Source organism: Vicia villosa, unplaced genomic scaffold, assembly GCF_029867415.1.
Source record: "Vicia villosa cultivar HV-30 ecotype Madison, WI unplaced genomic scaffold, Vvil1.0 ctg.000045F_1_1_1, whole genome shotgun sequence".
In the NCBI taxonomy this organism is placed as follows: Eukaryota; Viridiplantae; Streptophyta; class Magnoliopsida; order Fabales; family Fabaceae; genus Vicia; species Vicia villosa.
This window is the reverse complement of record NW_026704977.1, coordinates 661,929-677,511: the sequence shown is the minus strand read 5'-3', so window position 1 is coordinate 677,511 and position 15,583 is coordinate 661,929. Positions and strand designations below refer to the sequence as shown.

Here is a 15,583-nt window from a genome sequence, read left to right as displayed (position 1 = left end):
AAAAACAAAAACAGTTTGAATGTGAAATAGAAAATAAAATGATAAAACTATAGTTCAGTTGAAATATTAGTCTTATGCACTTTTATTATACATTTTTATCAAAATTTTATAATAATTTTACAATATCCCAATTAATTTTCAAAACAGGTCATCATTTTAATAACTACTATTAAAATATAAATAAAATAAGTAAAAACTCATAATTTAGACAAATCAAAATTTTCTTGACAAGAAATACAAACTATTTAATATTAGAGAAATGCTATTCTTACACCCATATTATACACTAATACTAACACTGTTCACCGTATTTATACGGTGAACAGTGTTTTTTAAAATAAAGCAATAATTTTTATTTTTTATTTTTAAAATTACAGACGACACTGTTCATGTACGGACATGCATTAACCAACTTCATTACTGCATTAACCAAGTTTTTACACTGCATTAACCAAGTTTGATGACTGCTAAAAAATATTTTAAATACCTGGATGTTGCATTAACCAACTTCATTACTGCATTAACCAAATTTTTACTCTCTATTAACCAAATTTGATGATTATTGTAAAGTACTGTTCATGAGTGTAAGAATAGCATTACTCAAATTTGGTTAATAAAGTGTAAAAATTTGGTTAATGCAGTAATGAAGTTGGTTAATGAAACATCCAGGTATTAAAAATAATTTTTAGCAGTCATCAAGCTTGGTTAATGCAGTATAAACACTTGATTAATGCAGTAATGAAGTTGGTTAATATACGTCCGTACAAAAACAGTGTCATCCATAATTTTAAAAATAAAAAATATTTTTCATAAATATTATTATTTTATTTAAAAAAATACTGTTCACCGTATAAAAACAGTGTTTGGTGTAAATATTAGTGTATAATATGTGTGTAAGAATAACATTACTCTTAATATTAAGATCCAAGATATAGAAGTAGCGGCGAGGGAGACAAAGAAGAAAAGGATATTCCTCTGAACCCCAATAGATACCCAAACATAGATAGCACTGTAAAAAGGTTTATCTAGAACCCGCATGGTTAATTAGCCATATCCATTTCACCCTCCACTGTTCACTCTACACTAACTCCTTCAATTTTGCACTCTCTCCAGGTAAATCAATCACTCTCCATCTCTTTGCAATTCATTTTCTTCTTCACTTTAATCACACAATTGTTGAGTATTGATTTCTGATTGTAAACTTATCAGTCTTTATCTTAGAGAGTAGTTAGCATAGTTAGCTACAAATTTGGGAATTAGGTCACCGAGTCCGCAATTATTATTACTTGCTGCATGAACTATATGTATTGTATTGTTATTTTAGGGAAATGCAAATGACCGGATTTTAATTCTTGTTTCAGGAACCTTTGATCGAGATGGCTCAATTGCTATCATCTTCTTGCTCCTTGGCTTTCTCTTCTACTAATAAACCTTATAACCAAACCCCAGCATCATTTTCTAATTCTAACAGACTTGGTTGTGATTATTCCAGAACTCGATTTAGACGTCTTTTCTCGCAACAGAAGCCAAGTAAACGTTTTGCAGTTGTAAATGCCGCTACTGTTTCAACCGGTCAGGAAACCCCGGTTCAAACTAGTTCCGGGGAGCCTTCTAAACCGAAGCGAGTCATGGTCATTGGTGGAGATGGATACTGTGGTTGGGCGACTGCTCTCCATCTTTCTAACAAAGGTTACGATGTTGCCATTGTCGATAACCTTGTTCGACGCCTTTTCGATCACCAGCTTGGTTTGGATTCTTTGACGCCGATTTCCTCCATTCAGGATCGTATTCAGCGTTGGAAATCGCTCACCGGGAAAAGTATTGAGCTATATGTTGGTGATATATGTGAGTTTGAGTTCTTATCTGAAACGTTCCGGTCGTATGAGCCTGATGCTGTTGTACATTTCGGGGAACAGCGGTCTGCTCCTTTTTCTATGATAGATCGGTCGAGAGCGGTGTATACACAGCAAAACAATGTTGTTGGGACACTGAATGTGCTTTTTGCTATAAAAGAGTATAAAGAGGATTGTCATCTGGTTAAGCTTGGGACAATGGGTGAATACGGGACTCCAAATATTGATATTGAGGAAGGTTATATTACCATTACTCACAATGGGAGAACTGACACTTTGCCGTATCCGAAGCAAGCTAGCTCGTTCTATCATTTAAGCAAGGTGCATGATTCACATAACATAGCTTTCACTTGTAAAGCTTGGGGGATTCGGGCGACTGATCTGAATCAAGGAGTAGTATACGGAGTAAAAACCGATGAGACTGCAATGCATGAAGAGCTGTGTAATAGGTTTGATTATGATGCGATATTTGGAACTGCGTTGAATCGGTTTTGTGTTCAGGCTGCTGTTGGTCATCCACTCACTGTTTATGGTAAAGGAGGCCAGGTAACATAATACCGATCTCTGTTTATTTCTTATCGATAAGTGGAACATTGAATGTTTGCGACTACTTATTATTTTTTGCTCGGATCTTGTAATGCACATATTTCAGACTAGGGCCTTCCTTGACATAAGAGATACAGTCCAATGTGTTGAGCTTGCAATTGCGAACCCGGCCAACCCAGGAGAATTTAGAGTCTTCAATCAATTTACGGAACAATTTAAAGTTAGTGAACTAGCCAACATTGTTACAAAAGCAGGCGAGAAGCTAGGTCTTGATGTGAAAACCATATCAGTTCCTAACCCAAGAGTGGAGTTAGAAGAGCATTATTACAATTGCAAAAACACTAAACTAGTTGATCTTGGACTAAGACCGCACTTTCTCTCAGATTCCCTCATTGATTCACTTCTTAACTTTGCGGTTCAGTACAAAGACCGCGTTGACACAAAGCAAATTATGCCTGGTGTTTCTTGGAGAAAGGTTGGGGTCAAAACAAAAACTATTTAAGCCTAAGAATGCATGTTCTTGGATGCTGGCATAATCTTATTCTGCATTATTTTGAATCTTCTGATGATTAGATTATGCTGAATTGCATTAAATGTTTCAAACTGGATTTTGTATACTACAATAATGGATGATATATATCTATGTCAAACCTTCATACCCTTATGTAGAATAGATCTTTGGAGTTTGAAAGTGCTTTTCCTAGAAAGTCATGTGTACCTAGGGACTGTTATTGTGTTCACTGTCACCATTTGGACTACAATATCTGTGCAGTGATGCTATTAATTTTGTTGTTTTGTTTATAATACTATTAGTAAGAGATCCGCTTTTCTAGTTAAAACTTAAAATAACTATCATTTGGACACTAACTGGTATTTAGTTTTATATGCTTTCTTGATCACATTGATTATATTGTTTTTTTTCTTATATTTATCTTCAATATCCAAAAAACGTTGTACTATAGAATTATACTATGAGGTACATATCGATTGATAGAAACTTGCTAAAAGACATAATTTTTTGGTCCCCTACAACTGGATTGTTTTATCTTCTTAATTGTTTTATTATTATGGATTAAATATTGTTATAATTATTGATCAATTTATGTACTTTGTTTGATTTTTTTAATAGCAATTTGTTACAATATTTTTGTTTCATTTTCTTGTCTATATTTAAGTAATTATCTTCATGTCTTTTAGGTGATTAATAGAAATTTAAAAGTGTTGGTTAATCCCTAACACGGGATAGTTTTAAGGTCACTCTCGTCTCATATAGTCTTTCTATCTCTAATTATAAATTTATTCAATAAAATCTTCTTAAATATAAACATTCTTTTAAGTTATTAGGGGCACTTGTTTTTTCTTCAAGCATAATCTTAATTAATATTTTAGTATTTTATTGTAAAATATGGAAAACTATATATGAAATATATCTATATATAAAAGATAATTTGATAAATTACACATTAATTATATTATAAAATTTTCTTAATAAAAATATAGTATACTAATTGAAAGTGAGAAAGGGAGTATTTTCAAATAAAATCTTGTCTCATAAAATCTCATAACAATGCTTAGGGTGATGCTAACATGTGCCCTTAGGGCACATGTTAAGGATACTATAATTAGAAAAAGTTAAATATAATTAAATGCAATAAAGTCATATTTAAAGTTTTGATACATTGAATGTACGCGTTCCAAGAAAATATTTCTATAAATATCTCATTAACTTGTACTCTTGGGACACATGTTAGCTTTTCCCCAATGCTTAATATACAATACATATTAAAATCTTCAATTAGTCTGTGTAATGGTATATTTAGGCTATGTTTGGATATCCTGAAATAAACGGAGCGGAATGAATTGGAGCGGAGCGGAACGAAGATACCATTCCATTGTTTGAGGATTTTAGGACAGAACAAGATAAGTTGTTCATTCCGCCCAAATCGGAGGGGAAGAAATATGGTGGTAAGTGATGGAATGAAATGAAATCCATACCACTCCATTCCGCTCCGTTCCATCCGTTTTTAAATTATCCAAACAATAGAATATCATTTTATTCCATCACATTCCACTCCGCTCCATCCGATTTCATCAATCCAAACAAAACCTTAGTGTTATTTAATTGTGAGACTTCATTAACCATTATGATATTATTTTTAACGTATTAGTAGTCAAATTTTATTGTCACATATGACAACAATAATCCATAAAGAATATTCTGTGATGACTGTGTCTTACATATCATGGATATGAAAATCAATTTTATAAACTTTATGAAAATCAATTCCGCAGCTAATAATAATGCTAAGTTCAAACAAAACTATATTGGTATGAATTCTTAGAAACTATACTTTGAATGTTCATGACATGGAACAAATATTGGGATTGGAATGCTAATTATATCTCCTGAAGGATCATCGACTAAGTTCATGATCAATCTGTCTAAATGATGTATGAACAATGAGGCAGAGTATAAAGTTTTAATGGTTAGCCTAGAATTGTCAATTTAAGAGTTAGTGATAAATCAATTGAATCGAAGCTATAAATGTGAAATTCCAAATTTTGTGAGATACTTTGATATTACTAAATCTCTCCTAAATAAATTTGAGGAACTTATATAAGAATATATTTCCTAAATAGAGAATTTTCAAGCAAATGAATTGGCTTAGAATGCATCTGACTAGAAAATTTCAAAAATTATTGGAATTTGAAAAGTCATATTTGAATGCAAATTTGAGAACATAAATATCATTGAAGATGAAATTAAAGATTGTAGATTAGAAATGGTGAAGTATTTGCAAAATCCAAATACAAGTTACCATAAAAAATTATAATATTAAACCTTATTCTATTCTATATTAATAAATGAGTTATACAATTACAAATAGATGTCTGATGGTACTCTAACTAGATGTTTAGGAGAGATATCTACATAGCATTAGCAGAGGTACACCAAGGAATATATGTGGCTCATCAAGCAGGTATTAAGATGAGTTAGATGTTAAAAAGAAAAAAAAACATGTTTTGGCCAACAATTAAACTTGATTGGTCAATTTTACTCAACATCTTCAAAAGGACTCCCTATTTTTGGAATCTGGTAATGACTAGTAACAAAGAAAAATTCAAATAATACACATCAATTTTATAATGTATCTTTAAAATTTCATTTTCAAATATATTTGAAATTAATATTTTAAAGAACACCATTACAGCTTATAATAGTAGCACACAAGTGAAATAAAGAAGAGCACACATAAGACGGTCACCATCACATGTAGATAATAAAATTTCTTATTCATAGACAAGAGAAAGTTGGTTCATTCATATTGTATTAGGCTTCAAATCAATTCCAAAATACGCTTCAATCCTTGAACTAGTTTCATTAATTTTTTCTTTCTCATAGAAACGAAGGTAGTCATAATGATCGAATGTTGGTTTATAACGCAATGGATGTTCCTCATTCACAAACTCTTCTGGTATCTCCATCATCTTACCACCAAAAGAAAATAGTCCAGTTGAGTATCTTGTTTTCTTTGCATTCATTATAACTCTATGTTCACATGAACGAATCCTCCCATTACTCCACACCTAGAACACCAAAAGTACACAAATATATTAAATCCCAAGATAAAATAAAAACATATTATAATCATTCTCTATATTAACATATCAGTGTTAATTAAAAAGAGAGTCTTGCTAGCATTTCTCAGATGATTACTCAGATGATTAGAGAAATAGTTACCTTGAATGCGTCACCAGCCATGACAACAAAGGAGGAGGGTGAAGCATCAACCCCAACCCAATCTCCATTCTTCATCTTGATTTCCAAACCATTCAGATTATTCAACTGATGTACCACCGATACAATGGTTAAATCCGAGTGAGGTTGAAGTCCCAAATCATTTTCATCGATATCAGGTCTTCTGTATTTCATGACTCGAATCAGATAATTGCTTGACTCTATCAAAGATTCGCATATCTTCATATCCACGCCATAGCTCTCAAACACCATTCTCTTAGCTATATGGTCTAACTCTCCCAATAGCTTAGAATACTCATTCATGATTTCACAGAAACGATCATTTCCTTGAGACCACATGATTTGCGCGGATTTTTGACATCCAAGCATAGTTAATGGATCTATGATGGCTAAAGATTCATATAATGGAAGCCATGGGACTTGTCCTATGTATCCATGGAAAGGCCTGTCAGTGTTACTAGTTTTTTGCACTTTTGTTTCTAAAGGGAGTGAGAATAGTTCTTCTATTTGTAAAACAACAGAGTTGCAAAGCTCTTTCCCGACTCTATCGTAGTTTGCTACAAAACAACCAAAGTTTTCTAGTGAAGTCCTTACAACGTTGGAAGCTGAGAGCCATGTGTCTGTACCAGGTTTCATGGTTTGGTCGGAGAAGTCAATAATAGGGATTGTTTGAGACTTTGATTCTGTTCCCATGATGATATGATGCTATTGCTCTCAAAGTTGTGTTTTGTTATTTTACTAAAGACAATTTGTGTTTGGAGAAGGTAACTAACTATTTTAGTGTTGATTTGATACAATTGCTCTAAAAACCCTCTATTATGTGTGGTTTTATAATGACAAGTATGGCAAATGTCAGCGAGATCTTCGCGATTATGTGGTCCAATTCTGTTAAAAGAGTTCAATGGTTGATGAACAGATGTACCATAAGTCTTTGTTTGGGAGGAAAAAGGAAGACTTTCTAAAACCATTTTTTTTAAATTATAGAAAAATATTTGATATTTTTTTTAAAAAATAATTTTATATAAAATGATAAAAGAGTTATTATTATTATTATTATTATTATTATTATTATTATTATTATTATTATTATTATTATTATTATTATTATTATTATTATTATATATTTAATTTTCAAATTCCCAAACTCGCAAACAGATCTTAAATGTAGAACACCCTAGTGGTGCACGCCACCATTTTTATCCCTATTGTTAATATTAATCTAACAACCTAGTGACGATTCTTACCATCCACCCTATATACGCATGATCCAACCTCACACCCAAATATTATTCGTATACATGCTTCGTTACTTTTACATCAATAAAACATTGACATGAACGTTGAAGTACTAATTTTGCTGGTAATTCTTTTCTCTAATCACAGAAGACTTTTACCATCATACTGGAAGCCCTTCCACGCTAGTTATTTTCAACCTATCATTCATTTTTTGTTCCAGTAAAGAATAGTGGCGGCGTTTGCGAGAATCTTTTTCTAATTCTCACAAAGTCTTCATCAAATTTCTCATATCTTCCTCGATGCTCCATTGTAACCGTTTCTATTCACCGTTCCGACCGTCATAACTGTTTCTATTAGCCCTTCTAATTACATTTAATCTCCCCCACAATCGCTTTATGCTATTTTCTACAATTGCACATGATAGACTGCATAATTCCTATGTCTATATAGAAGCCACCGAAACTTAAGTGGTATCCATCTGAGGAAGAAGGAAACCCTTTAAGAGTACATTGACCGATTTATCAAGGTTAATATTGAAGTATAAGGAATTAATGGCAACCACAAGTATTAGATCATCGGTAAATGGCTGAGACTAGGCTACATGTTCTAGGAAAAAATGGGTTGAGAGGACCATAGAGCATGAGTGACCTTTTCACTCAAGCCCATCATTACATCAATTACAAGGAGAAACTATTATCCGAAGATGTTGAATGACATAATGCCCTAGTAAATGTTTGAAATGGAAAACAATGTAACAAAAACATTGTGACGACATAGATAAAGAAAGACACGGAAGAAAACAATCTAGATTTTCTAAATACAATCCCGTAAACACTTCAAAATAAATAATTCTACCAGAATATGCGAAAACCAAGTTCAAGGAGGTCCGAGTGAAGTACCCCCACCCCGTCAAAGAGTCAGTGCATACTGATAACTCAAAATTATGCAAATTCCACAAGAGTCATGGGAACAATACTGACAAATACATTCATCTGAAAGATGTGGTTGATGATTTGATTAAAAAGGTAAGACTTGACATATACGTAAAGCACGAGGCATAAAAAATAATTTAAGAGACATAAAGATTATACATGGAGTTCTATAAGACAAAGTGAATCCCCACTAAGGAAACACTCTCCCTGCTAAGGTGATACACCACCAAGGAAGATGATTGAGACCGTGAAGGGAGCCGACAATGAGAAATACAACAATGAAAAAGATAAGGACATGAAGGGAAAGAATTTATTCATATCCTTCAGCTCTAGTGGTTATCATTTCATTGCTTCTATCATCAAAGGGTTCCCACATCGAAAGATATTGTCTAAAAGGACCACGAGTATGAAGATTATAGAGTTAATAAAAATATATAGGAAGGGATGAACTTCATCAGGAGAGAAACATTAATGATCTATAATATGGTTCAAAGATAGTGAAAAGGTAGGGCATCCCGAATGAAATCTCCCCTTTAATGATTACATCCAACATGGACAATTTTGATGTATTAAATATCTTCGTTGTTAGAGGAAGCTCGTGGAATATTATGTATGCTGAAATTTTCGAGAAGTAAGGCATAAAAAAGTAAATATTGTCTCCCTATATGGGAATTGATCTACAAGGCTTTAATAAATCATTGACCTGTCCTCGAGGCTTCATTGAGCTTATGGTTACTTTTTCAAAAAGGAGAGGCGTCATGGTGGTGGAAATTCAATTCATGGTGGTTCCTTGCAAAAATGTTTATAATTTTATCTTGGGGAGACCCTTTGCATCATTCATGATACACAATTTTTTTTTGTGCATACTTGGAAGAAGCACATTTCTACCATAAATCCCTATAGAGGAACACTTATACATAACTACCATCCAACATAAGGAAAAGATAAAAGATGGTGGTTCTTATATACAACACCCATTAGACGTTAACGTAAGGGGATTTTGACGCATGTATAGAGGAGTCCATGTCCGACGATGAACATGGCCTATAGAGACCTCTCCTCGTCAAAGCTTGAATGAAAATTGTGAGGTCATTCCTTGATAATGATTTCATATCTATTCATCTCAACGACAACCTGATCTAAAAAATAAATATTGGAGTTAATCTCCCTAGTTACGTGGAGGAGGAACTCATTAAACACCTCAAAGACAATTTTGCTATGTTTTTTATTTCCCCAAAGTAAATGATAAGCATCCATCCCAAAATTTGTTATCACCAATTAAATATTGACCCTTCAGTTAGGTATGCTTCCTAGAGAAGGAATCGTCAATTGTTAGAGAAGGCAGAAGCTATGAAGAACACTATTAATAAGATCATTAAGGTGAACTTCCCCTTAGAGCTAAAGTATATGGAATGGATGTCCAATATAGTGATGTTCAAGAAAGCATCTGACAAGTGGTGCATGTGCGTAAACGACACTAGCCTCAATAAAGCAAGCACCAAAGACTCGTACCATTTTCCCAATATAAAAAATTAGCAAACAACTCTAGAGAGTATAAGTTGTTACCATTTATGGATGCCTTTCCCAGATACAACTATATTCTCATGCATGAGAAAGGTAGAAACACGACAACCTTCATGATGGAACACACCAATTAGAAGTACAATATGATGCCGTTTGGTTTGAAAAATTCAAGTATGACATACCATAAGATAATGAATGAAATATTTGAGGAAGAAATTGACAATATTGTAGGTATATATGGATGAAACGATAAACAAATTCAATGAAGAACATATGCATGAAGGAAACCACACTAATGTATTTAATTATATTTTACAGTAAAACATGAGACTCAATCCCAGTAAGTGCAACTTTAGAGTCGAAGTCGGCAAAATCCTAGAATTATACCAAATAGATATAGGAATCAAAGTCAATCATGACAAATGCGACATGATCATTAATATGGAGACCCCATCCATAGAGGATATGCTAATTAAATTAAGTGTGATGATATATACTATTATTACATTTATTTCAAGATTCTTTCAACATGTGATTCCTTTCTACATGATCTTGAGGAAGAAGGTACAATTTGAGTGGCCTCCAGAGTGTGAACATGTCTTTATTAAGCTAAATTTATCCCTCTCCAAACCCTTAGTCCCATATGTGGGTCTTTGTGTTTTGATAGAGACAACGTGTTAGCTGGAGATTTCGACATTTAGTTGAGATTGATTTGAAAAATCATGCTTTGGAGAATAGCATGAAATATGGCCTTATAAGGCCATTTGTAAGTTTATTCTTATAAAGGAATGTTTTGTATGTCGAATTGTAGTCCAAGGTCAAGGGAATGAGACTTAGGAATATTTTCAGAATATTTAGAAGAGCACTTCGACATCCATGTCTGGTAAATTCAAAATCTTCGAGCGGGAAAGTTTGAATTTCAAAAGAAGTAGTTGTTCGCTGGAAAGACGCGTGGAAGCATAAGAGTTTACACGTTTTGAAAACTTCGAATGTGCAAGATTATGTAGAAATACCATTAGGGTCGAACTAATATAAATAGGAGTCTTAGTTATTAGATTGGAGGTGTTCACATTTTATACTAAAACCATATATACTCGAAGTACCGGCGCGAGAGAAAAGAGTTGTTGATAATGTATGTGTAAAAACACCGTGATTTTATTTTAAGTCATTTAATATTTATCAATGCAGATAATTTAAAATAACCCTTTTTCATTGCTTTCATTTCCAGTTGAATAATTTGATTTTTCTGTTGAAAGTTCTCTTTATTTTGCATTATCTTTACATTTTATCAAAACCTTTATATTGCTTTTTCTTTATATTCGTGTCGAAACATTTAATTTCCTGCAAACCTTTAAGTTCAAAACCTTTTTAACCTTCATTCAAAGTTTATCTTTATATTTATCTGCATAAGTTACTTTGCATTCTCTTTATATTCCTGCAAACCTTTACATTCAAGTCTTTGGGTTCTAGTTAATTAGAATTTACTGTCGAAACTCTATGCTTTAGATAACCATAATTTATCATTCATAAACATATATAATGTCAGACTATAAATTAGACTGTAAATCCATTAGAAATTTGACACATGTCCTAGGATCAATCTAGTTGATCCTGTAAGTTACCAAAACCTAGAGTTTGGAGGACTAGTTGTTGTTTATCGGAAATCACTGGTGAACATAATGCTAATGATTGTTAAAGTAGGTGGTGATATCTTTCCAACTCTATGATGATGGCGATTGACTTGAAGATGTATCAAGCCTCGTCAAGAAAAAGATTCAAGGTTATATGATCATTGTATTTGGAAAAGGAACTTGAAGTTTCATAGTAGTGACATAGAGGAAGTGTGAAAGCTCGCTTGGTCGTATCTGTTCGAGTGACCAAAATATTATAAAAGTAGGAGAGTAACTCCTAAGCTACTAATACAAATCACACACAAAAACCTTTGATAACCCTATATTGATTTGATAAAATCGCCTAAAATGGTTTTAAAAGCCTAACTTATTGACTAGGGAATTGTTTGATCAATTATAAGCATTTTTTTTTTGCAAATGATAATCAATTATACCTAGTTGAATCAATTATTTTCAATTTTTAATGTCTATAATTGATTGGAGCAGTCACTTAATGATTGAAAACAGTTAGAAATCAAAACCTTTCATTTGTGGCTTGAATAATCAATTATTCTCTTGTAATAATTGATTGTTCTATTAAAATAGCCCATGGATTGTTTCTTATTTAAGCTATATTTTCTCCTATATAAAGGAGACTTATCCTCATTTGAAATCACACTAGAATTCAGATTTCTCTGATCCCATTCCATTTTATTACTCTCCTCCTCTCTTTGATAATTTTATTTCACTAAGAATTACCTTAGTGTCTTGTGAGTGAAAACTACTTGTGAGGAAAGTTGTGTACAAGTGTTGTGCTTGTTTTGTTGATTAAAGAGTAGGATTCTCTTGAAAGTTCTATGTTTGGTTCTAGAGATAAACCGATGAATATCTCTGTTTGATTCTAGAGCTCAGCTCGATAAGAAATCTATTTAGTTATTGAGATTAGTTGTAAAATCTCTTCTTGGTTTGTGAGCTTAGCTCGTGGAAAATCTCCTACTTGGTTGGGGAGATAAGCCTGTGTAAAATCTCTCAATTCTCTTGTAACAAAGGTTCGTATGCATAACTTGTAAAATCTCAAGTTATTATTAAAACTCTCAAGGAGAAATTCTTCAGGAGAGGAATATGCCAACATTTGGCCCAAACTCTATAAATCTTGGTGCCATCTATCTAATTCTCTTTATTAATTTGTGTCATTTTCTTTTCTACTCTTTACAACTCATTCCTTTTTATTTCCCGTTGCTTTTCTTTGTGACATTATCATATTGACATACATTTTTGTTTATAAGTAAGAAAAACTTTTAATTAATCATGAATTTTAAATACCACAATGCATCTCCCCCTTCGTACTTGAAGTCACTTGTCCAACACTACCAAGGCTCATGACTGAAGACATTTTATTCATCTAACTGGTGGTCTCTATAGAAGTTGTGAGTGATGTCCTTGTCAAGGAGGTAGGCACTAATCAATACCCAATTTACTTTATTTCCAAGGCACTAGAAAGTTATGAATCTCGCTACTAAGAGATTGAAAATATTGTTCTAGACCTAGCGGTGGCTTCAATAAAATTGCGACAATATTTTCCGGGACGTTCTAAGTAGTTTGTACATATGAACTATTGAAGCAAGTTCTTTTTGAACCAGATTTCGCAAGGTGGGTGACTAGGTTTTCCATTGAGATATGAGAATTTTACTTCTCCTTTGAACCAAGGAAGGTTCTTAAAGCTCAAATATTGGCATATTTCATCATTGAGTTGACACAAGCAACCTTATAGCCACACATAAAGTGGACTATCCTCACAAAGAAGAAATAAAACAACAAAGTAGGTGGATTCATCCTTATTCTTGGGAATGAATAAGGTCTCGTAGTTAAAGTATCCATGTGATTTGATTTCCCCATGTAATCAACCAATAAAAATATGAAGCTTTAATCGATGCTCTCACATTGGCATCAGATATGGGAGCATAAGAAATCAAGATACATATAGATTCCCAACCGATGGTCTCCTAATTTAAGGCGAGGTCACAAGAAAAGGATCCACTGGTGGAGAAATATGTAGTCATGGTCAAGGCCAAGTTATATTTGTTTAAGTATATGAGAATGCACACCTGCATATGGACTAGAACACAAGATTGGACGTCATATCATAGACGACAAGCACAAAAGTGGTAGGAACTAACCATTATTTTATCCAAGAGACATTATAGAATCATATTCTCACCATCACGACCATTATGTCCATTTGATACCAGAGACGATAGAGCCTTCATAAATCACCTTGATCATGGAATATATTGAGAACATAATTGTTCCAACAATCAAAAGATGCCATAAAAGTCAACTTAGTGAAGATTATAGGATGCTCATAATTAATCAAAGGGGAAGCTATACATAATGGGTCTCTCCACTCTCTTTTTGAAATGTTTAGAGCATGATAAATTTAAATACTCCATCTTCGAAGTCCAAAGGGGTATTTTTGAGAAACATCTTGGAGGAAAGACATTGACTAAAAAGGTCCTTAGAGTAGGATATTATTGGGCTTGAATGGTCCAGGGTGCCAAGAAATATGTGATGAAGTGTGAAAGGTTACAAAAGTAAAAAGACATTCTAATCTCCCCTCAATCTAAATTTAACACTTTAATTGTGCCATGATGGTTCTCCTAGTGGGGGTATGGATATTCTCGGTCCTTTCACACAGGCTCTAGGTCAGTTAAAATTTTCAATTGTGATTTTAAATTAATTCACCAAATTGATAGAAGTAGAGAATTTAGAAAATATTATACCTAACAAAATCCAAAATTTCTTTAAGAAGAACATATTAGAAAGATATGGAACTCCCCAGTTTGTCGCCATAGACAAAAAGTTGAAGACCCTCTTTCAAGATCTCGGAGACAAGCACCACTTCACATTAGTGGATAAACCTCATACCAATGGCCAAATAAGGTTTTATTAAAAATATTAAATATGATACTGGAATGGTCCAAGGTCAACTGGGAAGAAGAACACAACCCTTCCATGGCAAAGAGAACTCACACACTATCCGAGAAGAGCTAGATATTATATATGAAAATAGATGTTTAGTCACCCTTAGTGATGCCGATGCCAAGCAAGCCACAACATCTAAATACAATAAGAAGGTCAAACTCATGGAATTCCACCTTGGTGACCTAGTACTACAAATAGTTGAAGCAAGAGAAAGAAAAGGAGGACAAGGCATGCTTTCGATAAATGGGAATGCCCATTTTAGGTAAGAACCAACACAAGAAAAGGAGGTTACGCCATAGAAACTCTCCATGAGAAATTATCCTAAGAATATGAAACACAATCATGTTAAAGCTTTATTAAAGCTAAGCCGCTTCCATAATTTAAGTTTAAAGTCTTATGTAAATCTCTACGACGTAAACTTTTTCTTCACAAGTTTAGTAAATGATATTTTCATCAAGAGTACTTGTGTGTTATTATTTGTGTAATACATAGGGTAGTTATAAACCCTTGATGTTGGAACTAACCCTCAAGAACATATGAATTTATACAATAGAAAGAAAAGAAAAAATCATAATCCTAGAATGCCATGTGGTGCATCGGACTCACCACCTTCTTGGTAGTTAGTGACTCTAGAGGAAAGGCGGTGACACATGTCTTACGTCTGTCTCGAGCCAAGTCTTTACTTGGGGGAATTGAAAGAGAAAAGACCATTGTCAGGGAGCGTTCCTAGGATAAAACCAATGAATCAATCATATACATCTCCCCAAAATGACCATAAAGAGCTAGAGACAATAACTCTAACATGGGGGCCGGTAAGAAGTTGGAATGAAAACTAGCATGCTCATTTCATTACGTTAAAAATACTTAACATATTTTGCGGATAATAAGTGATACTCTATATGAATAAAGGAACTAGGATATTACACAAAAGACATAAAACAAGAAAGATATTATGTAGGGAAAAGCACAAAAGCAATAATGAAAGGAAAATAGGTCATCATTTAATCTCAACAAAGGGTCAAAGTTCTCATGTGTATTAGTTAAATACTTATGAGCCTTAATATAGATCTTTATCTATATCAGGAGAATAATTACGGGCCTAAAAAAAAGGGAAAGGGAGGGCTTTATTAAATTTGGCCA

The 15,583-nt window shown here is 33.2% G+C and overlaps 2 protein-coding genes across 2 annotated transcripts; one reads left to right on the top strand and one right to left on the bottom strand.

Annotated features, from left to right (window-relative positions):
* The first annotated feature begins 936 nt into the window (after window positions 1-936).
* Window positions 937-3,262, top strand: LOC131622930 (UDP-sulfoquinovose synthase, chloroplastic-like). Its single transcript, XM_058893942.1, has 3 exons — window positions 937-1,113; window positions 1,362-2,399; window positions 2,506-3,262. Exons 2-3 carry the CDS (start codon window positions 1,377-1,379, stop codon window positions 2,899-2,901), a joined length of 1,419 nt encoding a protein of 472 aa, XP_058749925.1. The 5' UTR covers window positions 937-1,113; window positions 1,362-1,376; the 3' UTR covers window positions 2,902-3,262.
* Window positions 3,263-5,258: 1,996 nt separating this feature from the next.
* On the bottom strand, window positions 5,259-6,971 carry LOC131622899 (probable 2-oxoglutarate-dependent dioxygenase AOP1). Its single transcript, XM_058893914.1, has 2 exons — window positions 6,142-6,971; window positions 5,259-5,987 (listed from the first exon to the last, which is right to left on the bottom strand). The coding sequence occupies exons 1-2, from the start codon at window positions 6,850-6,852 to the stop codon at window positions 5,721-5,723; spliced, it is 978 nt and encodes a 325-aa protein (XP_058749897.1). The 5' UTR covers window positions 6,853-6,971; the 3' UTR covers window positions 5,259-5,720.
* Window positions 6,972-15,583: the final 8,612 nt, after the last annotated feature.

Excerpts from the sequence above, each read along its gene's own strand:
- LOC131622899 (XM_058893914.1), bottom strand. The coding sequence starts at position 6,852 with ATGGGAACAGAATCAAAGTCTCAAACAATCCCTATTATTGACTTCTCC. Across the intron at positions 5,988-6,141 it reads TGGCTGGTGACGCATTCAAG|GTGTGGAGTAATGGGAGGAT; the intron begins GTAACTATTTCT and ends TTGGTGTTCTAG.
- LOC131622930 (XM_058893942.1), top strand. The coding sequence starts at position 1,377 with ATGGCTCAATTGCTATCATCTTCTTGCTCCTTGGCTTTCTCTTCTACT. Across the intron at positions 2,400-2,505 it reads TTTATGGTAAAGGAGGCCAG|ACTAGGGCCTTCCTTGACAT; the intron begins GTAACATAATAC and ends CACATATTTCAG.